This window comes from Pteropus alecto, unplaced genomic scaffold, assembly GCF_000325575.1.
Source record: "Pteropus alecto unplaced genomic scaffold, ASM32557v1 scaffold94, whole genome shotgun sequence".
Taxonomy (NCBI): domain Eukaryota; kingdom Metazoa; phylum Chordata; class Mammalia; order Chiroptera; family Pteropodidae; genus Pteropus; species Pteropus alecto.
Window position 1 is genome coordinate 13,240,266 of NW_006437736.1, and position 27,757 is coordinate 13,268,022.

Here is a 27,757-nt window from a genome sequence, read left to right on the forward strand (position 1 = left end):
CTCTGACTCCCGCAATCTCCTTCCAAGTTCCTGGGGAGTCCCAGGGATCCCAGGAACCTAAACTTGACCTGATTTCTCAGTACACCACGGTGTTCCCTCTCTTAAAAGGGCTGCTGTCCCACCCTCCCGCCTCTACCCTTAAAGCAGCAAAGCCAGTACCCACTCTCCTCAAGAAACACACAGCCACCAGACATTGCAAAATGTATATTAAATTTCATATGCAGTGGGACAGCCATCCTCAGAGGTTTAGAGTGATAATGGCAAGGAGCCACCCCAGTCTAATTTCAGCCACTCATCTAAAACAGCAGTGGCTAGCTGCTGCCTCTGGATTGAGATTTTCTCCTCTTTGCTGGAGGCGGCTGGCTGGAACCAAGTGCGGACATGGTGGGAGTCTTAAGTCCCTTGCGCCTGCCATTCTGCTTCTGGAAGACAGCTTTCTTAGAAGGCTGCTCTGGCAACTGCTGCTTTACTTTCTCAGACCCTTGGGAAGATCCAAGGGGCTGAACACAGTTCTCAGGCTTCTGAGTGGCCTGGGTCTTGGACAGGGATAGCACAGGGGATGTCTCTGTGTCCATGCCCTTAGGAGGAGCATTCTTCTTCTGGAAGGCAACTCTCTTGGAAGACTGCAGTTTAGGTGACTGTTGCTTTAGTTTCCTGGTCATTTTTGGTTCTCTTATCACTGTGGCCTTTTCAGCTGGCTGACTGCTATCCTGGAGCATGGAGAAAGCTTGGGCCTTTGTGACAGAAGGTACGGTAGACAATTCAGAGTCTGCTCCCTTGGAGATGCCATTCTGTTTCTTGAAGAAGGCCTTCCTGGGATGTTGCTGTTTCTGCAACTGTTGCTTTATTTTCACAGCCATTTTCACCTTCTTGGCAGGCTGGATGCTGTTCTCAGGCTTGGGGGTCACCTGACCTTTTGGGTCAGGCAAGTCTAGGCCTGCAGGGGTGGACGTTGCAGAATTTCCTGGGGATAAAATTAAACAGATGTTTTGAGAAACTAGGACTCATTACTGGGTCTTGATCATTAGTGGAAGAGACAAGTAGAAGCATTAAAATAAGGAAACTGCCTGGGTACTCTCTCGGCCAAATGTTGTACACAATTAGGACAGAGCCTTAGAGCACATAACCTAGATTCATATTACTTAATATCACCTGGCCTTCACTCAAGTCATATTTGAACCTTGCATTAAAGAGAAGGGATCACTACCCATCCTTGATCAAAAGGTTTTTAGAGGAAGCTGCACCCGCTTGAGGACAGCGCTCCCTTGAGGAGAGCTGTGCCCTCACTCTAAGGAAGAGGTGAATCCTGAATAAACCTGAAGCACTGGGCTTTTTTTTCCTTTTTAGTCTAAGACATTTTTCTTGTGCACTTTGAGGAGATGCAGGTAAATAAGGAGGCACACACACCAACTAAGATAAGTTAGAAAGACATAATGAGGACTGACATGTTATATATGGACTTTTAAAGTTACAACGAATTTTAACTATTTCTTAAGGTTTTTGTTAACAATCAGATACAACTTTTGTGAGGAGCATTATTTATTTTAAAAAAATTAATTCAATAAATCACATAGTTTTTATCCAGAGAAGCTCACCTCTCCCTCTTCCAACTAAATCCAGGATTATAGCTCAGCAAGCAGAGCTCTCAAGCCTGTTTCAAAAACCCCCACCCTCCCGCCTTGAGACACAGGCCAAACTCAAGATGGCTGAGAAAACAATCTGCAATTAGTGTGATGGGCTCAGAGAACTGCTGATAGTTTTGAGGAGTCATATGTCAACCCAGTGCTGACAATGCTGGACCAGCAGAGGTACATTACCAGTAAGGCAACCCTGGGCCAAGAAGAAAGAGAAACCACAACCCACTGAGAAAACATTTAGTGCCAAACGAGCTCAGCAACTTGGCAGGGTAAAGGAAAAGGCCTCCATCCACAGAACACTCTAACATACTCAAAAGGGGTCCAGGCTCAGGAACAAGTCTAGTTGGGATGAAATGAGTCTCTCATCCGAGCAGATAAAGGCTGCCTAAGGGCGGGAGAAATCCTTCCCTAACCTACAGTCACACTATAAAGCCTCTTGAAAGACAGAATGAGCGAAGGTAGTGATAATGCGCAGAGAGCAGGTCACTTACCTGTTTGGGACTGTGGAATAGAATTGGAGAATTTCTTGAACTTGGCAATGAAGAAACCATCCATATTGTGGGTGTGAGGGTAGAAACGGCGGGTGGAACGCAGAGTGGGGTGGAAGCGCCTCTCTCGAAAGCGGGTAAAACCCTCCTGGCCAAAATCTAGACCTGTGGGCACCAGCCGCACATTTCTCTTTTTCAGAGCGTAGTCTACCACCCACTCATTCTCTTCCACCTGGATATGTGGGGGAGATGAAGGTGGAAGGAAAAGAGCTAGAGCTGAAAGAAGCCCTAAGGAGCAGTCTCCCAGCCCTGCCCTCCTGCTCTGCCACGGCAGAGGCCTCACCATGATGGAACAGGTGCAGTAGATAAGGTAGCCTCCTGTCTTGGAGGCGGCATTGACAGAATCAATAGCACTCAGGAGCAACTCCTTCTGAAGGTGAGCACAACGCAGGATGTCTTTCTCATCCTGTCCCAGGAAGGAGACCCAAGGGTGTCAGAATTTCAAAAGGCAGCCTCAGGAAGAGAGGTGAGCTACTGACTGCTCAGAGTGCCCCTCCACCTCCCATTCCAGCTCTGCAAGCCACAGACAAGACCTCTCAACTGCCCCTACCCCAACTCCTAACCTTGTTAGTCTTCACAGCTGGGTCCTTGGAGATGATCCCAGTGCCACTGCAGGGAGCATCCAGCAGTACTCGGTCAAAGCCCCCCACCACCTAGGGAAAAAGGGTAGGTTAATCAGATGTTTTTGGTCATCTGTATAGTACCATTTATTTCCTATGGGCAAGTCTCAACAGTCTGATGTCAGCAAGGGAGCAGGTGAACTGGATGACACCTCAAGAGATGCACAGAGGGGAGTCTTACCTTGGGGAACTGGCGCCCATCGTAGTGGCTAATAATAGTGTTGGTGACTCCCAACCGGTGCAGGTTGCCCACGACACTCTTGAGTCGCTCAGCATTGGCATCATTGGCAAGGATCACACCTGTGTTCTTCATGAGCTGGGCTGAGGGGAGGGAGGGCACAGTGCTCAGTAGTCAGCCCCTCTGCCCCGACACTTGCAAGCCAACCTCTGACCCGGGAATCCACAGGTGAAGTCTCAGCATCTCAAGGCAAACTTCACTCTCAAAAAGCCCCATCCCCCACTGCCTACTGCATTAGTCTCCCCAGTCTGCACTGGCTCCAAATGATGAGCAAGCCCACCAATGTGGCTTTTCCATTTTTACTGAACATCTCTCTGATCCTACAGACTAAATTACTTCTTTTAAGGGATAATAGCATAATAAAATCGTATGACAAATAACATGTGCTGAATGAACAACATGCCAAGAACCTCTATAAGCATATTTCAACCCTCAGAGCCCAAGCATAACATAATGACCAAGCCAAGCACAATTACTACCCCATTTTACAGGTGACAAGAGAATCGGGCTTACCCAAGGTCCTATGTAAGTGGCACCCATGGGGTTGGAACATGGGCTGATTCCAGAGCCTATACTTCTCACCACTCTGCTAGCTGCCTGTGTACTATTTCCTAGCAAGTCACTGACGCCATCTACTTTCAAAAGCAGAGAGCCAGATGAATCCTACACCTGCCTGCCCTTCTCGTACCTATGTAGCTGGTCTTTCCTCCAGGGGCACAACACATGTCTAGGATCCGCTCATGTTCCTGGGGTGCCAAGGCCATGACAGGTAACATGCTGGAGGCTCCCTGCAGCATATAGTGCCCAGCCAGGTACTCAGGAGTAGCACCTGTGGAAGAAGTAACATGCTGGGACATGCTATGACATGCTAGAACAAGGGTAGGGGCAGAGGGCTACTGGGCAGGGAATGCTTACCAATGGGCACTGAGGAATCATATACCACTAGTCCAGTCTTTGACCACTTGCCCAGGGGATCCAGATTAACTCCACGATTGATCAGCGCCTGAGGATAAGAATGAAGACTTTTAAAATGTCATAGGCAACTATAAACAGAAAACAGATGGAGCTATGAAAACCTGGTCCTGTCAGGAAGTCTGTGGCACAACTCCTAGCTCTCAGGCAGACACAATCATCAAGAGACTCACTTGACTCAATTTCTACTCTCCTGTCCCATTTCGTGCCCTGGTGTCATTTTCATTAGGCTCAGGCTCTAACTCAAGGACTGAATGCCATATCAAAGGAGCAGATTGCCAGCTTTAGTTGTTATTTCCTAAAGGTGGACTCTGATTTTCCAAGAGGCTCAGCCCCCTTACCACCCTAATATTTAATGCAATTGGTTAGAGAACATTAAAGATAATTATCAGGTTATCTTCGTACAAGGAGATACACAACACACAGGGCCACAACACTTACTTTAGAATGGGGCCTCTAGCCTGCGGTGCCTGAACCCTTGGAAACGATGAGCTTAACATACTGTTTGTGCATGTGTGCTATGTCTTTTTCTGGGGACAGGAATTAGTTTCACCAGCTTCTCAATGATCTAAAAGGCAGATAACTCCCTCTCACTTATGAGGCAGCACTTTTATCCTGATTTATATGTCTCAACTCTGTCACAGGGAGCAGAGGCTAAAGTGATGAGTGCCCCGCTTCACAGAGGTCCTGGGCTCAGGGCCGTTCAGACAGACCCACATGACACTAGGCCTGTCTAGGTCTGCCTCCTGAGAGATTGTGCCAGTACCAACAAATACTTAGGTATTAAGACCCAGCCCAGTCAGGGTGGGACGGCACCTCTCAGAGATAAGGAAACCTCAGAACCCACAACTCACCTGAGCAAGGTCTCGGCGCCGGGTTTTCAAGGTATTGGTTCTAAGGGTGATGGGCCGAGGCACCTCATTAGCTTCCAAGAACTCCACCAGCTGGAAAAGCAAGATGACAGGAAGCAATTAAATCAGGCTGGCCAAGTAGCTCAGACAGAAGAGCAGAGAGATAAAAGGATGACTGCTTTCTTTACACAGGTTAAGAAGAGACAAGGTGAGAAAAGAAAAGAAGGGGCATTAGACTGACAATTCAGTACCTCAGACAGAGGGAAGAGGTCCATGAGCTTGCCAAGCAGGAAGTCTCCATAGGAGTAATAAGTGGCCAGATCTCTCTGAAGCCGGTGCAGATATTCAGCTCGAGACCGACCTTCCTCCCGCTGAGTCCCAAAATCACGCAACACTCCCACTATATCTTGGATGCGCTTGTGAACTCGTTGCAAGTCTGGAGCCTGGGCATGTGGACCTGTTAAGGAACTGTTTCATAATGTCCCAGGGCCTGGTAATCCCCTCTCACAAGCACCTTCCCCAACCCTTCACCCCGCACCGAAAGGATATCCGGCTCCAGCTCCCCAGCAGAGGGCAGCACAAAAGGCTCCTCCACATCTACATTGATCTGCAGGCCCCCATCTGTCTCATCATCCTTTTGGGAGCCTGACTCAGGGGACACTTTCTGCTCTTCCTCCTCTTCATCAGTCTCCTCCTCACTCCACTGGCTCCTAAAAACAGGTCCAGGAACAGAGTGATTCACAGATCAAAACAGACACTTCTTCTTTCCTCACAGTTTCTTTCACCTCAGCCTCTATTTTCCATCCTAAAGTTTCCAAAACTCACCCAGCAACAGCTTCCTGGGCCTTCTGCTTCCGAGCAGCCCTTTCAATAGGCAGCAACTGAAAAAAGAGACAAGGGGCTGGTGATGCAAAGCCTGCTATTCGACTAGCACTTTCTATCTCTGTATTTTATTTTTTCATAAATACAAATGTAATACTTGCTCTCATAAGGAAACACAGAACCTAAAAACGCAAATATAAGAGTGGCACAATATTGATCACTGTTGAAACTAAGTGATGTATTTAAAGGATTTGTCATATTGGTCTATCTACTTTTATATTTTCTTTTCCTTTAAAAAGTGTAAAACATGAACACACACCTGTATATATATGTAGGGGACAAAAACTGCCCTTGGGCATCCATCCTGTCATATTTTCTTCCAGACTTTATATTTTTCACAAAGTTAAAACCACAAAGCATTTTCAAATTTGTTCCCTACATTTTCTCATTCACTGGATCACAAGTATTTTCAGACATAATGGCCATATGTTAATTTAATATATGAATGAATCATAATTTACTTGTGCCTATTGGGTATTTTGGAATTTTCCAGAGTTTTGGGCATTATAGTCCACAGGGTGCCCGCAAATCTCACAAAAAGAACTCTGTACAAAAAAGAGGAAGTTGTAAGAGAAGAGTGCAAAATGAGAACTTTATTTTTATTCTATGCAACTGCACATTGCTTCAATTTTTCTAATAACACACTCGCATACTAATTGTGGAATACATGAGTAACTTCTTACACCTCAGTAAATATCTGTCCACATTTTAGATCACTCTTCTAAAAAAAAATTACTAGGTCAAAAGTTAAACTTTTTTAAGGTTCTCAGATATCAAATGTTTTATAAAAGACATGTCTGCATTTCTATTCCCTATAGTGAGTGGGGCATGCAAGTGCCCATCTTACCACATACTCACCAGCACTGAGCTCACTCAAATTTTAAAATGCTCTAACCTACAACTCTTTTAAACTTCCATGTGCACCACTGAAAGGACATAAGGTGACAGGAAAACAGTGATAGAACACTAAAATCCCTTTTCTCTACTCAGGTTTATCTTTGTCACTGAGGGATAGTCTCAAGGATCTGGAAAGACTCTAAAAAGAAGGGATCTCTTCCTGAACACCCAAAAAGATAAATCTCACCTCTTCACCTTCATCCTCATCTTCATCCTCTGAGTTGGAGTCGGCTCCATAGTCATCTATCATATCAGCATCACTGTCCTCGGAGCCCCAGAGGTCCCCCTGGTTTACCACACCAGTTTCTTCAGAGTCTTCCTTCTCTTCCTCATCACTGCTATGGGCTGGTGCTGGGCGCTTTTTGCCTTGAGCAGTGTTATATAAGGACTGGGCTCCCTTCTTATCAGGTGTCTGGACAGCTCCTGCAGAGATCCCTAAAGGTTTGAAGAATCCTGGACTGATGGTAGCCACACATTGATGGAACCTGTACTTTCTACCTCCAAGAATGTCCTTTGGTTGTTCCTTCCACTCCAGAAATGCTCAGCAAACCCTTTCCTACTCAGGCCCCAGAGGATGACTCACAGAGCACGTAGCTCCTATTTTCACTAACCTTTTGGTAGCTTTCCAGGCAATGTGTTGGCCCCAGGATACTTCATCTCAGGGGCTTCAACAGAGCCCAACCTCCTCTTAGCTGCCCTGAAAAAAATATAAGGAGTAAGGAAATGGAACATACCTCCAGGTTCTGCCATTTCCCATCACAGGGAAATGTGACAGTCCCCAAATGGCCCTTTCCATCAGCACAATCACATAGGATCTTATGGCTGAAGATGAACAGCACCAATTTAATCTACGTAAGTCTGGACATACACATTTACCTCTTTCGAGAACGACTAGATAGTCTCTTGGAATTTTCATCACCAGCTGCAAAAAAATAAAAAAAATAATAAAGAAAAATAAAGAGGCAGAACAGGAGGTTACAGAGGAAATGAAAAAGAACAGGGGAGAGGAATAAAAGTGTGGAGAGAATTAGTACACTAATGAAAGGGAGTCAGTTCTAACTCACTCCACAGTGCTTTACCAGGAGCTGGATAAGAAATGTAAAGGAAATTATTTCCATCTGGTTGCTCATCAACCAAATCCAAACTGTGCCTCCCTCTAGACTTCTAATTTCAATAAATAGCATCATCACCATTCTGATAACACAGATTCAAAAATTACTCTTTCTGTCCTTTACTCTCAATTTAATTGGTTACCAACCGCAACAGATTTTACCTTTACAACTGCTGTTTTTCATACATGCTGCAAGAAATAAAAGGTTTAAATCTAAATCCTGTAATTTTGTAACTGTATGCAAGTTACTTAACTTCTCATCCTCCATTTCCATAACAGTGCCTTTCTCACAGGGCACTAAGAGAACAAATTGATACAATGTGTCCAAAGGGTTTGGTATACTACCTACTATTTGCTAATACCTCAATAAACTGCACCTTTTATCCAATGCACAACACAAACTACCTGTCCACTCTTCTCTCCCACCGAGTCTTCCATGCTTTAGACTACTCACTACATGGGGACCAGATTTGTACTTTTCCATCTCCAACCCCTTCAGAATGCAGTTCACAGTAACTGGCCTGTCCCCTTTCCAACTTCCACTTGCCCAGATGTTATCCATTTTCCAAAATCCTACTCCTTAAAATCTTTTAAGTTTTCTAACTGCACAGGATCCTCCCCTCCCTTCCTCTGAACTCCCTCAGTGTTAAACAGCCCTCTCCCTGGACAGGTACTTGTGTCCCTGTTGCATCTTCTCTAGGTTCTAAATGCTGATGACAGTGAGCATTTCTTCCATTATTTTCTAATAACTCATACAAAGAAAATTCCACTTGAACAGAAAGTGAACATAAAAATTAAAAAAAACGGAAGGGGTTATGAACACGGATGAAAGGACGGCATAAAAGCTGGAGAATCAGGAGGCATGCCTGACCCTTACCTGCAGGCAAGAATCTGGCGAGTTCGGTCTCGGCACCTTTCTGTTTCCGGGCCTTTCGGCCCGGCCCGCGCTTCTCCTTCTTCGTAGGGTCCAACTTGCGCCCCATGGTACTGGGGAAAAGAAAAATGAGAAAAGGAGGAGTCGCGCGTGTTGAAAAGGGAAAGGCAGACCGCAGACTTAGCGTTTTAGAGTGAAAAGGGGCAGCTCCTTGAACAGAACCTCGACTCGGCACCCCCCAAGAGCCCCGCGAGGCCTGACCAAATCTCCATTCCACGATGACATCCAGACTCCACGCCGTTTGTACTGCGTCTCCTACTTCATGCCCCAGCCCAGATCAGTGTTCCCTTCCTCGACTTCCTCCAGAGCCCCCCGACGCCTAGACACACCTGAAAGTGGATCCAGGCCCGAGACGCCCTCTCGGTACCAGGTGCAGCACTCCACGTGCAGTCCGAAGTTAGCGTTCCGACACCACTCTCCTAGAAAACGTTTCACGCAGGCGCAAAAAGCGCGCTCGCCTCGGGGCCCCGCCTCTTCCGGTCGCTTCCTGTCTGCCGCAGAATTCGGAACGTACGGGCGCTTTGGGAACGCGCGCAGGTTTGACCGAGCTGCGGCCGGGTGAAATTTGGGGCCGGACAGCTCTGCTCATACTCGGGCGAAGGAGATGGGGCGGAATCGTTTTCCGTTTCCCCTTCTTTCCTGTCCATGGCTTTTTGACTGATTTCAGTAGGAAAAACTAGTGCCTAAAAGGCGCCCACTCCCCTCAAACCAAGACGTCACATAATGGGGCCCTCTCCCTGGGACCCGCCGCCGTACCTCTTGTCTCAAAGTCAAGGAATTCCGGGGTATTTACCTACTACCAACCCTTTGATTAGGAAACCCTCTCCCTTGACCCCCAGACCCCTGTTCAGCCTGTCAGGTAAGGTTCCTCTCTGCCTAGTTTGGGAGGACATCTTCCATTCTAATTTAATACAACAACAACAACAAAACCACCTAAAGCCTTAAAATAAATACTAAGGTAGTGCTTAGTACCTGTTAAAAACTGTTCCAAGCATTTTACTAGTTTTATCTTCCCAACTCTATTAAGATATCTTTATTTTTGTACAAGAGAAATCTACAGCCCAGAAGTTAACTTCAAGGTCACACAGCCATTAAATGGTAGTACAGGGTATGAACCTAGGTAGTTCTGGAGCCTCTCATTTCCCACGGGCCATCTTCCTTGGTCCAGAGCACATGGGGGCACATGCACACAGACGTGACAGCTCTTTTGTGGACTATCAGGACACAAGGAAAACTTTAGTTTTCAATTACACATTTCATTTCCCAGGGCTCCAGTCATACACATTCATTCACCTGCACCTACACCCACACTGAACCAGAGCACTAAAATACAAGGAAACTTTTATTTTCAATTTTCATCAAGAAATTTGCTGTGGTTTTTTATGCTTTTGGTTCTTTTCCTTTTTTTTTTTTTTTTTCTTTTTTCTTTTTTCTTTTCCCACTTTATTTCATTCTAGCCGTGGCTGGAGCCGCTGGGTTCCTGGTATTAAAAAGATGCCAACAGAGGTAGCTGTGTCTCGCCCAGGGGCCCGGCCCACTCTGAATACCCCAGAAAAGGAGAACACAAAATAAACCAACAAAATAAAACCAAAAGGAAGAAATTCAGATCGTTTTCTTCAAGCCTGGCAGGAACCCACAACAGTTTGTGTGTAACAGACGTTACAGTGGGGAAAGCCAGGGCCCAGAAGGCCAGCCCGCCAGCTCCCTGCAGATGGCGCCGGCGCTACTGCGGCATGTCTCTCCAGCAGGAAGGGCACCACTGCCCCTCACTCCCTCCCCTCCCCCAGTACACTGGGGACTGTCCCTTTACAACATGGAAGATGGGCAGAAGGAAGGAGAGGGTCTCTCAGGCCCCCAGGGGAGAAGCTGGGCAAAGGAAAGTGAGGAAAGTCACTGCTCAGCGGTGGAGGTGGTTATCATCATCTGGATGTTCACTGCTGCTGGGCTACCTATATGAAAAGAGAGCCACAGTAAGAATTCAAGACCACATGAATCCACTTGATCCCAAGGGAACTCACTGGGTAAGACTGTCCCACCTGCCCAGTTAGGGACAAAGTGAAAGTTACAAGTTCCAGAATGGCTCTGCTCGAACAGCGGGCTAGAAGAAAAAGGTCCTACCTGCTGTGGAGTAGGTTCAGGTGCTCGGTTTGCCAGGCGGCTGAGAATATTACGCTCTGACATCTGTAGCCTCACAGCAACCGGGGGAATTCGGGCAATAGTAGCTGGGAGTCGAGTCACATCAGCTTTCATGTCACTCAGCAGTTCTTCTAGCTGTTTCAGAACTGCAGAGGGGGGAAAAAAAGGAGGTGGTGAGCTGTGGTGGTCAAGACTGAAAACCTCCTTACCCTAGTGGACCTGCCCCCATGTGCTGGAGTGTTTCAGTATTGTCCTTGGTTACCAGAGTCACTTGACCTGGCCTCCACCATGCTCAAGTTCCTATTCCTCATACACCAGTTCCAACTGTCTATAATTGTATTCTATGCTTTTTAAAGCCACCTAACCCTCACTGTCCTTTGCTCCCTATTGTCTCTATTTCTTCCATTTCTTGAGAGCTTATTCTTGTCTCCTTTTCTCACTTTCCTCATCTTTTGGAGCTATCTCCCTCTTTTACAATGGCCTCCTTTCCCCATTTCACCCTTCCACCTCCTTACAATGTGTTAACTTTAATTAGAAACAAAATGCTGAAAGGGGTCTAGAATTTGATGGGATCTTAAATCACCCGAAGTTACTTCTAAAATATCCCAGATGACACTATATTATTCTGCTATTCTGCTTTGCTTTCCACTTTCAACAACTTGAATATGGTGAGTTAAAAGAGGCAACAAATTACTGTCCTTGACTGTCTCTAAGATAATAGCTTCCCAAGGAGGAAAGCAGATCTCCAGCACATCCTAAGCTCCCAGGGGCTCTGAAAAAGGTTTTGGAAACAAGAAGTAAATGTGTGTTAGGGAGGGGCAGAGGAGGAAAGACACTGAGTCAACAGGAGGCAGGGGAGCCACTGGCTACCTTTGTGCAGGACCGCATTGGCAGGCTTGTTTCCTGCCATTGACTCCTTGGACAGGTGCTGATGACTTTCCGCCAAACACTCCACCTCAGCAAAGCGGGTGTTTAGGGCCATGGAAGGGTGAGAGGGGTCCTCTGACATATTCAGGTAAGCTGCCCGGCGCAACTGTTCCTCAATCACCAGGGCTTGTTCTAGGAGCTGGACAAGGGATAAAGAGGAGATGGGAGTTGGACTGACACTTTGCTTATTTCTGATGGGCCTCTCAGATCCTATAAAGACCCTTAGGGACGGCTCACACACACTCAAGCAGTTCAGCATTACACTGCTTTTTTTTTTTTAATCCCTATTAGAGGATCACATTTTTAAAACTCTTTACCCTTTATTGAGTCATTCACAAAAATGATAAAAACTCAATTCAGAAAATACAGAATGTACAAAGAATTAAAATCAAATAATTCCCACCACCTAGATACTATGAACATTGAGGTTTTTCTTTACATATATATCTTTTGCATAATTGAGATTATATATATATATATATACCTATGTTTTCACTCAAAGTTACTAAGTACCTTCCTTTATTATTAACTGTACTTTAAAAGATGATTCTTAATGGTTGCATGGTAGTCCGTCTCACAGATATACCTACCATATTACTTCAATTGTTTTACTCTTTAAACTTATTTCTGTTGTTTCTTTTGTCTCCATCTCACTCCTTTATTTCCTTCACCAATAGGTAACCCTTCTAATATGCTTACTGTCTTTGTGTGGATGTTCTTGAAGACTGAGTATTGTTTCGTTCCATGTGCACAATTCTAATTTACAGAACATCTTCTGTACATCTAAAATGCTTTTTCTTCCTTTTCCCACAACATATTTGTTTAAAGGTCCATTTATGTTGTTATATCCCATGCATTTTGTTGCTTCTGCTTAGTGCTCCATAATGTGAATCCACATTTTACCCATCCATACTCCCAATGTCAAACAATGGTTGCCTCCAGGCCCCACCGCCAAAAATCACGCTGCAACAAACTCTTGTACCTGTCGCCTGATGGAGCTGTGTAAAACGTTCTTTGAAATATAGTCCAAGAGACAGAATGTTGATTCAGAAGTTATGAGACTTAATTTGCTCAAGTATCCACTGGTTCTTAAAAAGAATGAATCCATTAGGGGTCAGGAAAAAGGACAGTATAAGAATAATGGGTTGTTGTTTCTTCCACAAGACCTGGCTCCATCAGGGCCTACTAATTTATCCCCAAACAGACCAAGCATCTACCTTCGATCTATATACTGTCTCCTTAACCAACTCCTTCCTCCAGCCCCTATGAGCTTTCTCCAGTATCAGTCCTTGGCTTGCTGTTCTTTTAAAGCACTCTCCCAAGAGATTTTTCCTCTCCTAGCATTAGCCAGCATCTCTATGCAAATGACTTGATGCTTTTCAACCTTGTAGCTCAAGCACTGATTGTTCTGATACCACTGGTGTATGAATGACCACTCTTTGATCCCACTTGTTTATGGTAGAAGGGGTAGTGGGAGGATTATTTACTTGTGAGAAACACCAAATGACTCATCTAAAATTGAACTTATTCTTTTCTACAAAGTGTTCTCTCTCTACACTTCCCTGATCTGCCAATAATAATTTAACTTTCTCAGTGACTTAAGACTCAAAACTTAAGTTATTTTTGGAGTTCATTCCTTTTTATCTCAAATCCAGTTAGTCAGGAGTCAGCAAACTAAGACTGGGGGCCAAATCTGGCCTGCTGACTGGTTTTTTACATTTTTTAAATGGTTGAAGAAAAGTCAAAATAATAGTTTGTGACACTTCATAAAAATTATATGAAGTTCAAGTTTGAGTGTCGATAAAGTTTTACTGGAACACATTCATACTCATTCATCACCTACGGCTGCTTTTTACACTATGACAGAGTTGTATTTGCAACAGAGATCATATATCCCCACAAAGCCTGAAATAGTTACTATCTGGCCCTAGAAAAGGTCTGCTGACCAATAAGTCAGTAAATTCTATATAATTCTTTTGATAAATCCTTTATCTTATCCTTTTCACTTTCCACAACCAGTATTGCAGCCCAGCCCTTTCTACCTCATGACTTTACGATAGTTTTGTAATTTCGTGAATGTCCTGTTTCCATTTCCTTTAGTCATATCAAAACTTTCACAGACCTTCAATGGCTACTCATTAACTGTAGGATAAAGTCCAAACTCTCTTATCTGGTGCCCAAAACCCACCTATTGACCTCTAGCCCTTACATCTTTCTCCTACCTCCCACCATCACCGAACCCAAGTGTTTTCTACAACTCAACTGGGCTAATTTCTGTTTCCTGTGTCTCTGCCCAACCTAATCCCTTTTAGTTCCAACAGCCTTCTGTTTCTATCCAACAATCTCTATTACAGTCATCAAAACTTAGTTCCAATAGCACCTTCTCCATAAAGCCATTTGTGAACTCTCTGTACTCCCCCAGTCCCCTCTGGAGAACTTTCTTATGGATTCAGCAATCTCCCTCCCAATACCCAGAATGGCATTCATTTAAACTGAAAACTCTTTTGAGAACAAGCACCACATCTTATTTCTGTATCCCTGTGCCACTCATTGCTTGGCACATGTTTAAAGATTAGTGTATATTTCTTACTCCCCCAGTTAAACTCCACTTACAAGCCACATGTCTTGTCTTCATAGTATCTCGTTTTGATAGTCTGCATACAGGTGCCCCTAATACAATTTGCTAAATGCCTAAGTAAGACTTCCTTTGTTCTTGGGCTTATTAGCCCTATTGATTCTGAAAATGGTATTCTACCTTTATATCTACTTTTCGCATCTACCTCACCCCTTACCCACACAGGTATTCAGACTCAGAAAAAAAAGTACCACCAGCCCACTGAAAACCCTACCTCTTCAGAGATCCAATTCAGTCCACCTCTGTATCTTTCCTGAACGCTCCAACCTACGGTGTTCTCCTCAACACACCCACTGCACTAGTCTGTGTCATTCATTAGACAGTCATCTTTAGCCCCTGAACAGCTGGTTAATTTTCTAGTCTGTATATCTTGATCTCTAATATTTAAAATATCTGGAGGCAAAGCCTTTCATGGAATACAAGTAGTACACAGAACACAATAAACAGTATGGATGAATGAACAGACTCCCTCCACTTTGCAGTCCCTTCTGCACTTTAAGGGCTGTCATTTCAACACAGTATTCGCTCCCCATCCTGCTCACCTTGAACCTTCGGGCTAGAAACTTATTCTTGATCTCTAAGAAATTGCCACGGTTCATTTCACCCTTGAAAGGCTCATTGAGGATGGCATAGCGTGGGTCATTCTGGATGTCCTGCCACCGGGCATAGCCGTGGCTATTGGAAAATTGCTCAGGAAAAATGAAACAAGGAAAGTAAGAACCTCAAACTGTGAGACTTTGAGAAATCTTCACCAAGAACCTCTCAGCCTAGACTCAGGCAAAGGATACTTTATGATGCCAGCCAGCAGCCAGTAGTCATGCCTTCGATGCCAGATCTCGTAAGTCTTCTTGGTGACTGTGGCTGCCCGCTCCTCATTCTGCCAAAGGGAGTGCAACTCTAAAGAGGAATTTAGGGGAGATTAGGGAGAAAAAGAAAGGCAAATATCTGTGAGAATTCAAAAAGCTATTTATTCCTGCCCCCCAGATACCATCTTAATAGTATGCCTGAGGCTTTCTAATATGGAACCCAAGGAGTATGCAATCAGCCTGGCATTCCCTCATCTACTAGAAGTGAAGTCTCTGTACATCTTGGTTTCTAACAACCCTAATTTCACCTCAGATCCTTCTAACCCCAGTAGGCCCCTCATTTTCATTACCAGTAAAACCACCATCTGCAATGTTGAACATGAAACGCTGTTTAATATTTTTCTTCTGCTTCTCGTCATTTAGGTCCTTGGGGGTCTCTCCATTCTGAAGCATCACCTCTTTTTTCTCTTCTTCTTCTTTCTTCTCTTCTACAGGATATGCAGAAGAAAAATTTTAGCTTCAGACACAGTGGCCCTTACCCATAGCACTATATATGCTACAAGGTATCATCCACCTCCACCCAGTTATTTCTCACACAGTTGTTTCTCAAAATCAGAAAAAGGTACCACCAGCCCAATGACAACTAGATGTGGGGACAAATGGAGTTTTAACTTGGGATAAAATAGCTACATGGGTGTAGACGGGGATGTTGGGGGTTGGAAGGGGAGGGTGTCTCTGAGATAAAGTCCTTGCTTCTATTTTCAGAATCCTTCTAAAACTACAATTACCTTCTCCAAATACCTACCTTTGTCCTCTACCACAATGGGGGTCAGATCTATTGCTGACTTTTCCTCCACCTTCTCCGCATCAGCAACACCTGGAGAAAACAGATGGCATTGAAAGTGCATCTAAAGAATGTCCTCCTTTGTTCCACACTACATCCAACTGGAACAGTCCTAAACTGAAATCTTTATGATTAAAATCTTAAAAGATATCTTAAGAGTTGGGGGAATCCACAATTTAAAATCAAGGGTGCAGGATTCTTCAGTGTGTTACTTCTTCCTAACACCTCTAGAGCTTGGATAGAAGTCCAAGTGACTGTGGTTCACATAGGGATCTGTAGTTCTTGAACATGTGGATACCTTTGGGTTCTGTCTCCATAGGTTCTTCTGTTCTCTCCTTCACCTCTGCCTTTTCCACTTTCTCCTCTCCCTCGGGAGGTTCAACAAGGACCTTTTCATCCTCTGAGGCAGGAGCAGGGGGTTGTGCACACTTCAAAAGGAAAAAGACAAATTGAAGCAGACAAGCCAACAAAAAGTAAGACTGGGTTTATCCAGTTGCCTTTGGTATGGCACCCAGTTATCCCAACCTCTTACCTCAACAGTAGCCTCAGGGGCTGCAGACTTAACCTCTTTTTCTCCTTCTGCACTCTCTTCTTCTTTGAGATTATTTTCTTCTATTTTTATTCCATCCTCTGCAACCAATAGAAAACAATAAATAAGGGAAAAGGTCCTATAGGGATCAGAGAGGTCATGCCTTCTCAGTCTGTGTTATCTTAAATTGTCCTCTCGTGCCTTTAAGAGCCAGCCCTATACTCAGGACGGCTCTCCTAAACTGAGAGGGGAATCGCTGTGTGTCCTGCCAGACTCCCCTATTAGAACTGAGCACAGGGGAGCAGAGAAAGCACAGGCCAGGACAAAAAGAAAGGGACAGAAATGACAGCACAGGCAGACTTACCAGCAGGTGGGGCAGGCGCAGGAGTATTGGGTTGTGTGTCCCCTGGAGTGGAGGGTGTAGGAGTCTTTGGGGAAGGTGACCCTGGCTGGGACATTTTCTTGTTTTCCTCTACTTCAGCAAGTTCAGGCATACTCCAGCGCCCATTAACATGTTCAAACTCCTGAACCTATAGCAAAGGGACGTAAGTTGAAGACCTAATTCCAGCTCTAGGCTCCTTTCCTATGGCCCTCCAGTCTCCCCTAGAAACCCTGAACAATAGAGAGAGATTCAGGGCTCACCTTTTTGCGAATTAAGGACATGACGCCAATCCTAGTAAGGACATGCTGGCGAGACAGGCCTTCTCGGGGAACACCATCAGCAAAGGTCTCAGCCCCATCTGCTCCCGGCTCACATAAATGCCGCATGAAAAGAGAAACGTAAGCCCTATAGTGAACGAGGAGAGAAATGAGTTAAACAGCAATCATGCCAACTCCTAGATCAGATCCTTTTCCATCCCAAGTTAGGCGTTATCCCAGACAAGAACTATGGCTCCATCCCAAAGTAAAGCCCACCATTGCCCTGAAGGCTCCAGAGCCCATGCCATGCCTCAGGTTCTCTTCTAGAGAAGCTAGAAACACAAAGAACCCTATTTATTACTAAGAGCTTTGCCTGCCAAAATAGCCATTTCTCTGACAGGCTGAGCTAAGGCTATAGAATGACCAGAGATTAGAAGCCTTTGCTCTACATTAGTCATTCTAACTCTCAACTTACTTGAACTCTTTCTCTGATTTGCCTCGCAGATCTCTAACAAGCCACTGAGTGGTAAAAGCATCCTGAGGTGGCATCCCATATCGCATGATTGCATTAAGAAAGGCTTTTCGCTGCCGAGCATTAAAACCAAGTACCTAGAGAGAGAAGGAACCTATATGAGAGGGAGCAGGTCTTACTCCACCAAAGACCCAGAAGCAGCACTCATCCACCCCTCCTTAGAATCATACAGCACTTACTTCAATATTCCCACCAACACGGGCCAACAGAGGAGGCAATGGCTTATCTTTATCATTCCGCAGGCCCTTGCGACTGGGCCTACGGGGAGCTGCAAGAAAAAAAGGAAGCATGAGTGACACTGGTAGGGGTATTAGACAAAATAATATTTAAACGACCAGCAGAAAGTCATAGCCCTCACCTTCAGATCGTTCATCAAAGTCTTCATCACCTTCCTCTGAGGCCACTGAATAATCGGACTGGTTGTCGGACTGGTCGTCCTGCCAATCTGGAGGGAGAGAGGGCAGATGAGCGGGGCCCACTGCTCTAGTGGAACGGCCCATGGGTGGGGGGCGGGGCCGGCCACACACACCTCGGTCCTCCTGGGAGCCATCATTGTAGTTGACCTGTTTACGGATTCTTTTTCCTTTGCCCAGATTTCGGGCCAGATCTTCTTGCTGCTGCTCATAATGGTGCCGCAGCAATTTCTCCCAGTAGTCAGGATCCACACTTTCTTCCTGTTTTATGATTTCCCGTTCTACCTCCTCTTCCTCCTGGGACAGAGGGAGGGCCAGGACTCAGGGTTGCTGAAGTCAGCACCACCAGCTACCCCTGGTCCTCTCACAGTTCCCATTCTGCTAGCTCCTTTTCATGGACTCTGAAACACTTGGTTTGCCTGCTTGGACCTAAGAACTTAAAAGAAATTAAATTGACAGGACATGGCTCCTCATAATTATGTATAGATCAGTTAACATGAAGAAAAACATGGATAGAGCCATTATCACAAGAGAAGAATGAAGAGATAGTGTGCTTTCTTCCAACCCTTTTTACTAACATATACATAGTTGGGAGATAGAAAAATGTAGAAAAGAGAGATGAGAGCCTTAGCAAGACAAAATAGAGATGCTTCTGAAATCCTGAGATTTTAATGAGATAAAATAGAAAGGCCATAAGCCCTTCTGTTCTTCTAAACTTCATAAGAGTTTACCAACTATGTACGAAAAAGAAATTTATATATATACACACATATACACATATATATCTGTATATATCATCTTATGTCTCTGTAATGTTTATGCTTCTCTGCAAGTCATATTTTTTCAGACATTTCAGGACCATTAACTGATTGCCATATCCCTTACGTTAGAATTAAATTGCTGCCAATAGCATAATATTAGAAACAACCTAAATATCATCGTGGAACTAACTAAGTAAATGTTGGAGTTTGGGGTGGGCAAAATGGGTGAAGGGGGTCAAAAAGGCACAACGTCCAACTATAAAATAAATAAATCATGGTCATGTAATATACAGTACGGTAACTACAGTTAATGATACGGTACCGCATACTGAAAACTGCAAAGAGAGTAGATCTTAAAAGTTCTCAACACAAGGAAAAAAATTACTAATTGTATGGTGACATGTTAACTAGACTTGTGATCCCTTTCACAATATACACACAAATAACAAACTATGACGTTGTCTACCTGAAACTAACATTATGTCAATTATCTCAATTTCCAAAAATAAATAATGGTACTTCCAAACAAGGACATACTATGCAATAAAACAAAAACAAAAACAAAAACAAGGTGGGGGAGCTCTTTATGTGCTGATTTAGACTATATCTTCTACATTTATTAAGTAGACAAAAGCAAGGTAGAGAACATTGTAAGAAACTTTTATGTTTAAAAAGGAAAGAAAAAAGGTGTTTATTTATGTTATGTATAGATGGATATATGTGTAACTTGCATGTATATAAAATATTTTAAGAAAGAAATACAAGAAACTTAAAACATCAGTTATCCCTATGGAGAGAACTGAGTAGCCAGGTAGAAAAAAGATTATCTTTTTATCTTTTGAATTTTGAACCATGTGAATTAAATTTTTAAATATTTAAAGTAAGTAGCAGCTATACCCACTAATAAAAAGGCCATCTGTATACCTGTGTAATCTTTAGTAGAGGTTATCAATGAGAGGCAAAGTATCACCTCACCCTTCCCAACTACTTAGCAAGTGCTGCCCCAGTTGATCACTTTTATATATGCAGTTACTGCCTTGGCAGGAACATGGAGCATCTTTAGGAGAGCAATTTTGATAGAATCCGTTCTACAGACCTACATCAAACTTTTCAGCCACTTATACATAACCAAGTTAGTAGCAGCTCCTTCAAGAACAAAGATAATAGGTCCTATAAGAAAAACAGAGCAAAATGGATACTTCTAGATTAGATGGGAAAAGATAAGGTTAAAACCACCAGAAACCTATCTATTATCAATTCAAAGAACCCTGAGCTAAGTGGTTTAAAGAGGACCAGAGGAAAAACCAAATTTTTTTTTCATTTTATCATTTGAGGAAAAAACTATTACATGGAAGCCACGATTTTATCACTGTTTTAGTATTTTTTTACTAAAAAAGACCAAAAAGGAAGGAAAAAAAGGGAAAACAACAATTCTAATGTTTTAAAAAGCACAGGGAAATGAGCTGTCTAGTTATGTGTCTTATTTCTGCCTTTTCTCCAAAGAGACTTGCGATAACAAACAAAAGTTTATTTGTAGGGTTAATAAAATCTATAAAAGAAAATGAGATTCTGATAAAGAACTAACAATTGGTTTTCATGTGAAATTTGGCTATGAGTTTCCAGACAGCCATGGCAAAGATGAGAATATAATTGGTCATATATTACAGTATTTATTTTCAAGGGAAAGGGATATATATCAATTCATCAATATACTAATTTACCTATAGATGTTTTCTTCCAGTCTCAAATACCATCTTGGTCTCAGTTCCAATTTTTGGACCAATCACCAAGCACAGCATTTCCTTGGATTCATACTCACCCCCATCTCCTCTTCCCGTACCACATACTGGGCCACTTTGAAAGAGCTCAAATATTCATTCATGCCCTGCAATTCTGTGTCTTCAGTCTCATCCTGGTTACGGTCCAACAGTCGTTCAATGGCCTTATCATCATAGTGGATAACACTGCTATCCTCTCCCTCTTTGTTATCTCCTCCTATAAAGAATCAGGGGTCCATACCCACAATGTCAGCTTCAGCAGCTGACGTTGGAAAAAGCAAGTTCCACAGGACCCCAGGTCCAAGTCCCAGGACCCCAGGTATCAAAGATACCCTTTAGAAAGGTCAAGCCCCACATCAAAACAAGTTCTTGACTTGCTCACCTCCATCTGTGGCTTCATCTTTGAATAGTTCCTCAGTGCCAAACTTGAGGATGTCATCAAGCTCCTGTTTGGACATAGATCCAGTCTTGGAGCCCAGCCCAGGCCGAACCACTAGATGTGTCAACATCATCTTCTTCTTTGCCACCTGTGTAATACGCTCCTCCACTGATGCACGGGTCACAAACCGATAGATCATCACTTTCTTATTCTGCCCAATACGGTGAGCTCTGCTAAAAGCCTGGAGTTAGGTACAAAATGAAGGCAGAAAGTGAAATAACCACATTTTTCTGCTTCGATTCTTGCCTTAACTTCCACATAAGCTAAATCCAGCACAAGGCAGGAGCTGCAGCTTGCCTTCATATAAAACATCCTTTTGCACCCCTGCCCCAGACATCACCCTCTATCATGATATCCAAAACAAAATCCTAACTTGCCGAAACTCTCTGGCTTAAAATATACTACAAAACATAAAAAGAAGCTATTATTTTCCCCTGAAGCAACTAATACCAGATGGTGGAACCCTCAATTCCAATAAGTTACTGTACCAGGGCTGCTACCTCTACTCACCTGGATGTCATTATGGGGGTTCCAGTCAGAGTCATAGATAATAACTGTGTCAGCAGTGGCCAGATTGATTCCAAGGCCCCCAGCACGAGTAGAAAGCAAGAAGCAGAACTGCTGAGCACCTGGTGCTAAGAAAGTAACCAAAAAACACCATTAAAAGTGTCTTCTGAATTCCACTTAATAAATGTGAAAGAAATATCAGAAATATAAAACTTCATCAGGCAAATGCATGGTAATAATCACTGTAAGCAAGGTCCATCAATGGATACAAGGTCCAGGAAATCAGTGTGGAAGTTTAAAGACAAACAGGATATTACCAGAGTCTCAAATACCTCTCTCAAAATATTTACTAATCGCAATGGGAAAAAGAGTAACTACAGTGGAGAAACTGAGCAGATACCACCTGAACAAGTGTTCAAGGTTAACATCACCTACAATGGGACATTCACATCATGTCCCCCTCTCTTCCCTAATATGACACAATAAAAGGACAAAGCATCACTTCTATTGTATTCTTGTCCAAAATGTCTAACCTCAAGGTAATCATGAGAAAATAGACAAACCTAAACTTAAGAGACATTCTACCAACTAATTGGTAACTGTCATAGTATCAATGTCATGAAAGAAAAGGAAAGAGGGTGAGGGGACCAAAAAAAAAAAGGAAAGAATGAACTGTCAAAGATAGGGAAAGTTACTTAACAACTTAATGTTCTGTGGGATCTGGGACTGGATCCTCAAACAGGGAAAGGACATTAGGGGGAAAACTGGTGACATTCAGTTAAGGTCTATAGTTTACTTCACAGTATCACACCAGTGTTAACTTCCTGGTTTTATTAATTATACTGTGGTTATACAAGTTATTATCAAGAGAAGCTGAGTGAAGGGTATAGATGAACTCTGTACTATTTTTCAATTTTTAAGTCCAAAATTATTTTTTAAAGATGATGTAGTGGCTACTGTGACAAAGTCTGCCACTAACGTGCAATTAAAGCTTGGATAAGTCCTGGTCCCTCTTGAGCCTCAAGATACAACGAGAAAAGGTTAAATAAAACCCTTCTATCTAGTGAAAGGACAAAGATTCTAAAGGAAAAAAAATCTCCTAGGAATAGTCTAATACATTCTTTCAATCAAGACATTCAAAAGAGTCTACAGCAATGCTACTCTGAACGTGCCCGATCTCATCTGATCTTGGAAGCTAAGCAGGGTTGGGATTTGTTAGAACTTGGATGGGAGACCACCTAGGAATACCAGGTGCTGTAGGCAGAAAATAAATAAATAGATAGGGTGAGTGGGTGGGTAGATATCTAGGTAGATAAAAAGACATTCAAAAGATTTACTCTTCCATGTCAACCAACAGACCCAAAAGAATTACATAGAAAAGCAAATGCATAAGAACAAGTGACTGGTCCAAAGACACAGTGAATAAAGATGCCCGGATCAAAGCCACTCCCCTTCTCTCATACCATTGAAGCGGTCAATGGCCTCTTGACGCATGTTCCCAGTAATTCCACCATCAATACGTTCATATTTATAACCTTCATGTTCCAAGAAATCCTCTAGCAGGTCCAGCATCTTGGTCATCTGGAAAAGAAGCAAGTTTAATTATAGGAGAGTCAAATGATAATCCCTTCCCTCATGTCACTGAAAGCTATCTACTGCTATCCCATAAAGCTCCCAGCTCAGTCCACATAATACCTGGGAGAAGATGAGTACACGGTGCCCACCCTCCTTAAGGTTCTTGAGCATCTTCTGTAGCAGCAATAATTTCCCAGATGCTCTGATTAGGGCACTCCCATCATACATGCCATTAGGCATCTTAGGGGCTTCCTGAGGAAAGAAAGAAAGAAGAAAAAAACATTGAAAGAAAGCCCAACAGAGCAGTTCCAACCCAGGGAGGAACAACAGATGGCACAATATACCATTGCAGCCACAGGGAAGAGATATGGGTGGTTGCAGCACTTCTTAAGATCCATCACCACATTCAGCAGAGAGACCTGGTTGCCACCACCCCGAGCATTGAGAGCTTCAAAATTTCGAGTGAGGATATACTTGTAGTACTTCCTGCATGGACGAGAAAGATACGTCAGATTCGAGAGTCTTCACATGACTCATAATGCAGTCCCCAAATCTGAGATCTTCTTTCCAACATATCTCACTTTGGGACTACAGACACCTAACAAGCACCATCATTTAAATAAGGTATTTAAAATAAGGTATAACTAACTACATAAGAACCAAGGGCTCCCGCTCCTGGCAACAGGTGTCTTTAGGCCTTGCTTGTTCCTGTCACCAGATGCCTTGAAGCAGAGTGTGGGGAGGAATAAGAAATACTTTGCAGACTGGCAGATCTTTCTAACAGTATTTACAAAATGAAGTCAATAGTCTGTCCCTCTGACTCACTTCTGCATAGGGCTTAGCTCCACACGCACAATCAGCTCTGTCTTGGAGGGCATATTCTTGAACACGTCAGCTTTGAGTCGCCGCAGCATGTGAGGCCCCAGCATGTCATGCAGTTTTTTAATCTGGTCTTCCTTGGCAATGTCAGCAAACTCCTCCAAGAAGCCTTCCAAATTGCTTCAGAAAAAGAAAGGAAAACGTTGGAGAGGAACAAAGGAAGAAAGGACAGTGATATAGAAAATGGACAACAGGAAGATCAGGAGAATTATGAGCCTTTTATGCATAAACACACACTTACTGGAACCTCTCAGGGGTGAGAAAGTTGAGCAGATGAAACAGTTCTTCTAGATTGTTTTGTAATGGAGTCCCAGTCAGCAACAGCTTGTGCTGGAGTGAGTAACCATTCAAGACCCGAAAGAACTGGTGAAACAGATGGAGATAGTGGAATTCAATAAAAAGAGGGCTCCAGTGTATCTCTGCAGAACTCCAAGCTGTTTCACTGCCCATAGTTAAGTCCCCCACCCCACAACTCTATCTTTTAAGGTCTGGCCACCATGGGGTATCACTAAGGAAGAAAGGCAGAAACCAATTTTCCCTTTCCTCTCTCCTGTTTCCCCTTAATGAGTAGGTGGTACTAAAAACTAACACTAGAGGCTATAATCTCCCTTTCTACCCCCTCACCTTAGACTGATTGTTCTTGAGCCGATGGGCTTCATCCACGATAAGGCAGGCCCAGTCAATAGAGCCCAAGATAGCCATGTCAATGGTGATCAACTCATAGGATGTCAGCAGCACATGGAACTTCACAGATGCCTCTTTCTGCACAAGATGGCAGGCAACCTGGTCACTAATGTTTAACTCCTCCAGTGTCATCCCTCCTCCTAGCTGTCATCCTTTTGCTTCACTCCAGGGACCAAGTCACGAGGAGGCAAACTAAGCCCTTAACAACGCCCCCCTGAGGTTGGTTCCCCTCTCACTGAGATACCTTCATGCGAGAGGCCTTCTTGCCACCTCGAATGGCATTGTCTTCGAAGGAGAACTCATTCTCTCGGATGATGGCCCGGCTGTCTTTGTCACCCACATAAGTCACCACATACATATCTGGAGCCCACATTTCAAACTCCCGCTCCCAGTTGATGATGGTAGAAAGAGGAGCACTCACTAGGAAGGGGCCTTTGGAATGACCCTTTGAGGAAGAAGAGAAGCAGAACAAGGACTAAGGGCCCATCCCACTGCAACCCCAGCGCCCACCTCTACCCCTGCCCCAAAAGCTAGCCCAGGACTGGCATGTGGACTGCTGCTCCTACCCTTACCTTTCTCTACGTATGAAAACAGCCTACCCACACCTTTTCAAAAAGCCATGCCCGCCATCATAGACAGCTCAAAACCTTACCTCTTCTGTTAAGTCTTTCTATACTAATTCCACCCACAGTTCTGCTGATCTCGACATCCATCCATCCCCCAGTACTGAGGCTCTATGCACCCATCACTAATTCTACCCATGGATCAATTCCCTCAAATCTTTCTCTGTGTATGTGTGTCTATCTTACTTCCATTTAAGGTCAGCTATAAATTTTTTCTTCCTTTTACTCTCTCCTCAGAGTGTAAGAGGAGACCACAAACACAAAATACCCACATAAAAATCTAACAGCCCCAGCTTTCCTACCTCCTTATAGAGAGAATAGAGGAAGACAGCTGTCTGGACAGTCTTCCCAAGGCCCATTTCATCAGCCAAGATGGTGTCCGTGCCCTGAGCCCAGGAGAAGCGCAACCAATTCAAGCCCTCCATTTGATAGGGGTGCAGAGTTCCACCTGTGGCATCCAGGTACTCTGGCTGTCGCTCATACTTCACTGTTGGCTAAAAGATGGAATAAAGAAGTCAAAAGCTGGCAAGGAATTGACCTCTGAGGAAAGACACATCAGAGCCTCCCCAAGCAACATATTAATTTTGCCAGTCAGGATCCACCAGAAAAATAATTATATATTTCCCACCCCCAAGATTCATCTTTTTAACCTTAACCATCCTCATATTACACACACACACACACACACACACACACACACACACACACACACACACAACAGAGGAATTGAGCCATGAATTAAGGGTAGGAAGACCCAGTTCCAACCTAAGTTTCCTAAAAGCTTGGTTTGGTTCTATGATCTTCCCCTCCCTAGATTACATGTCCCCAATCATATAAAACACCACCACCCATTTTTATTTTCCTGATTAAAAGTAATTCTAGTGTTTTCTCTGATTTACAGAAATGTGAACAAGTCGGCAAGCAGACTTCATAAAGCATTCTCAGCTATCGCGTTGTTACTAGTACCATCATTAGACTGGAACACTATCCAATGACCAGTGTCCTCCCTCTTCTGCCCCAACTCACATCAACTGTTGGAGTTTCAGGAGGCCTCTCCAACTTCCTCAGCTTCACCTTCTTGAGTTTCTTGCCTGGTCGGCCTTCCTCACCCCTCATTAACTCCCTAAAGAAGAGAGATGTCACACCACTGTCTAGGGTACTTCTCAGTGAGAAGTGATTTCACTCCGCACCAACGTCACTCACCTGTGATTCCAATAGCTCTGCTTAAACAGATCATAGTCCTGTATCTCCACATCTTCGCTCTCCCAGGATGCCTGATCATAGGGCAAGTCTCGCCACTTGATTAAGTAGTGGACATGGCCCTTCTTGTCCACACTACGAGGAGGGAGAAAACCTTCAGAGCCAGAAGGCCACATTCCTCTCCTTCTAAGTCAGCCTTGCTCTCGAAAACTGCCAATAACGTATGTCCTAAACCAGACCCCTACCTATGCCACACACCACATGTAATCACAGCCTCTACTACATCGGTCTTTGGACCAAAAACGATCTCTAATGTATAGGTTCCTATGGCTCAAATCCCAGGGTTCAGTCAGTTAATAACAACATATTGAGTGTGTGTCTCTTCCAAGCATAAGTAATTGATGACATCCATTTTTGTAATGCCTTTGGCAGGAATCTCCCAGTAGATATGCTGCCTACTTCTAGAATGCCCAAGACAACCACACTCTGGCCCAGCTCCACTAGTACCTGTGGTTGAGAATCCGGTGGATCATCATCCACTCAGGTTTTATCCCATAGCGATAAAAGCGTTCCTCCATCTCTGCAAATTTAGGGTCCTTGTTCTTTCGCTTTCGACTCTTCTCTTCATCACCACCAAAGTCCCCAGAAGGCGGCTCATCCATATCATTCTTCCGCTGATAATTTCGGAACATCACTTGACAGTGCAGCTCCAACTGCAAGCAGAAAGAGAAATGTCACCAAGGAGCTACAGTCACTCCTTCCACCCAAAAGACTGTGTTCTCATTACCCTCTTTGTTGTAGCCCCCGTATCTCTAGCCTGTCCATGTTTACCTGCAGTTCAGACACCCAGGAGCAGTGCCAATAAGACATGCCTTGCCATTTCACAAAGAACTGCCGCTCTGGCCGCCCTTCCAAGGGCTTAGGTGAGGGAGTATTGGGATCAGCATCTGGAGGCCGAGGCACTGGTGTGGGAGATGGTGGCTGACCCCACTTCCAGATTAGAATCTTCTGGACTTTGCCTTTAAGAGCTGGACACTAAGAGAAAAACATGACCCAACACCAAATCGTTACCATTGAGAGGAAATGGTACAGCCCACAGCCTCAACCTTATCCAAGGATTATTAAAATCTCATTGCAAATAAAACTAATCCCAGGACCCT

At 44.0% G+C, this 27,757-nt stretch overlaps 2 protein-coding genes, 1 non-coding gene and 1 pseudogene across 11 annotated transcripts in view; 1 reads left to right on the forward strand and 3 right to left on the reverse strand.

Moving 5' to 3' along the window:
• Positions 1 to 189: 189 nt before the first annotated feature.
• On the reverse strand, positions 190 to 9,181 carry NOP2 (NOP2 nucleolar protein). 2 transcript variants are annotated; one of them, XM_015591480.2, is made up of 16 exons: positions 9,020 to 9,181; positions 8,634 to 8,743; positions 7,522 to 7,567; positions 7,257 to 7,342; positions 6,833 to 7,080; positions 5,692 to 5,747; positions 5,416 to 5,576; positions 5,118 to 5,317; positions 4,870 to 4,959; positions 3,959 to 4,046; positions 3,732 to 3,872; positions 2,987 to 3,126; positions 2,749 to 2,838; positions 2,469 to 2,591; positions 2,129 to 2,357; positions 190 to 964 (listed from the first exon to the last, which is right to left on the reverse strand). In XM_015591480.2, exons 2-16 carry the CDS (start codon positions 8,737 to 8,739, stop codon positions 312 to 314), a joined length of 2,457 nt encoding a protein of 818 aa, XP_015446966.1. In that variant the 5' UTR covers positions 8,740 to 8,743; positions 9,020 to 9,181; the 3' UTR covers positions 190 to 311. The 2 variants fall into 2 exon arrangements, with proteins under 2 accessions (XP_015446966.1, XP_006914686.2); XM_006914624.3 differs by having other exon boundaries at positions 194 to 964; positions 6,833 to 7,068.
• An 872-nt stretch (positions 9,182 to 10,053) lies between these two features.
• The window catches only part of CHD4 (chromodomain helicase DNA binding protein 4), a 28,103-nt gene continuing 10,399 nt past the window's right edge, over positions 10,054 to 27,757 (reverse strand). For 3 of the 8 annotated variants that reach the window (XM_015591478.2, XM_015591479.2, XM_015591477.2), the window contains exons 11-40: positions 27,429 to 27,632; positions 27,105 to 27,310; positions 26,601 to 26,732; positions 26,424 to 26,520; positions 25,700 to 25,891; positions 25,019 to 25,219; positions 24,715 to 24,852; positions 24,332 to 24,453; positions 24,037 to 24,210; positions 23,556 to 23,697; positions 23,332 to 23,463; positions 23,100 to 23,217; positions 21,640 to 21,764; positions 21,073 to 21,310; positions 20,732 to 20,907; positions 18,268 to 18,448; positions 18,097 to 18,183; positions 17,918 to 18,006; positions 17,682 to 17,815; positions 17,210 to 17,354; positions 16,932 to 17,097; positions 16,571 to 16,668; positions 16,337 to 16,466; positions 16,000 to 16,071; positions 15,545 to 15,682; positions 15,177 to 15,285; positions 14,931 to 15,063; positions 11,694 to 11,892; positions 10,809 to 10,972; positions 10,054 to 10,639 (exon numbers count right to left, since the gene is read on the reverse strand). In XM_015591478.2, coding sequence (XP_015446964.1) covers positions 10,622 to 10,639; positions 10,809 to 10,972; positions 11,694 to 11,892; positions 14,931 to 15,063; positions 15,177 to 15,285; positions 15,545 to 15,682; positions 16,000 to 16,071; positions 16,337 to 16,466; positions 16,571 to 16,668; positions 16,932 to 17,097; positions 17,210 to 17,354; positions 17,682 to 17,815; positions 17,918 to 18,006; positions 18,097 to 18,183; positions 18,268 to 18,448; positions 20,732 to 20,907; positions 21,073 to 21,310; positions 21,640 to 21,764; positions 23,100 to 23,217; positions 23,332 to 23,463; positions 23,556 to 23,697; positions 24,037 to 24,210; positions 24,332 to 24,453; positions 24,715 to 24,852; positions 25,019 to 25,219; positions 25,700 to 25,891; positions 26,424 to 26,520; positions 26,601 to 26,732; positions 27,105 to 27,310; positions 27,429 to 27,632 — 4,260 coding nt within the window. In that variant the 3' untranslated portion in view covers positions 10,054 to 10,621. Of the gene's footprint in view, positions 10,640 to 10,808; positions 10,973 to 11,693; positions 11,893 to 14,930; positions 15,064 to 15,176; positions 15,286 to 15,544; positions 15,683 to 15,999; positions 16,072 to 16,336; positions 16,467 to 16,570; positions 16,669 to 16,931; positions 17,098 to 17,209; positions 17,355 to 17,681; positions 17,816 to 17,917; positions 18,007 to 18,096; positions 18,449 to 20,731; positions 20,908 to 21,072; positions 21,311 to 21,639; positions 21,765 to 23,099; positions 23,218 to 23,331; positions 23,464 to 23,555; positions 23,698 to 24,036; positions 24,211 to 24,331; positions 24,454 to 24,714; positions 24,853 to 25,018; positions 25,220 to 25,699; positions 25,892 to 26,423; positions 26,521 to 26,600; positions 26,733 to 27,104; positions 27,311 to 27,428; positions 27,633 to 27,757 lie in introns of all 8 variants that reach the window. The other 5 variants (XM_006914626.3, XM_025048822.1, XM_006914625.3 and 2 more) reach the window with 3 other exon arrangements.
• On the reverse strand, positions 16,754 to 16,893 carry LOC112481968. Its single transcript, XR_003047144.1, has one exon.
• Positions 22,781 to 22,899, forward strand: LOC112481929 (annotated as a pseudogene).

What these genes read in the sequence shown, in the direction of transcription:
- NOP2 (XM_015591480.2), bottom strand. Translation starts at nt 8,739, where the DNA reads ATGGGGCGCAAGTTGGACCCTACGAAGAAGGAGAAGCGCGGGCCGGGC. An exon ending in ACCTCTTCCCTCTGTCTGAG is followed by an intron (nt 4,960 to 5,117) that starts GTACTGAATTGT and finishes TTGCTTTTCCAG; the next exon opens with CTGGTGGAGTTCTTGGAAGC. An exon ending in CAGCTGTGAAGACTAACAAG is followed by an intron (nt 2,592 to 2,748) that starts GTTAGGAGTTGG and finishes TTCCTGGGACAG; the next exon opens with GATGAGAAAGACATCCTGCG.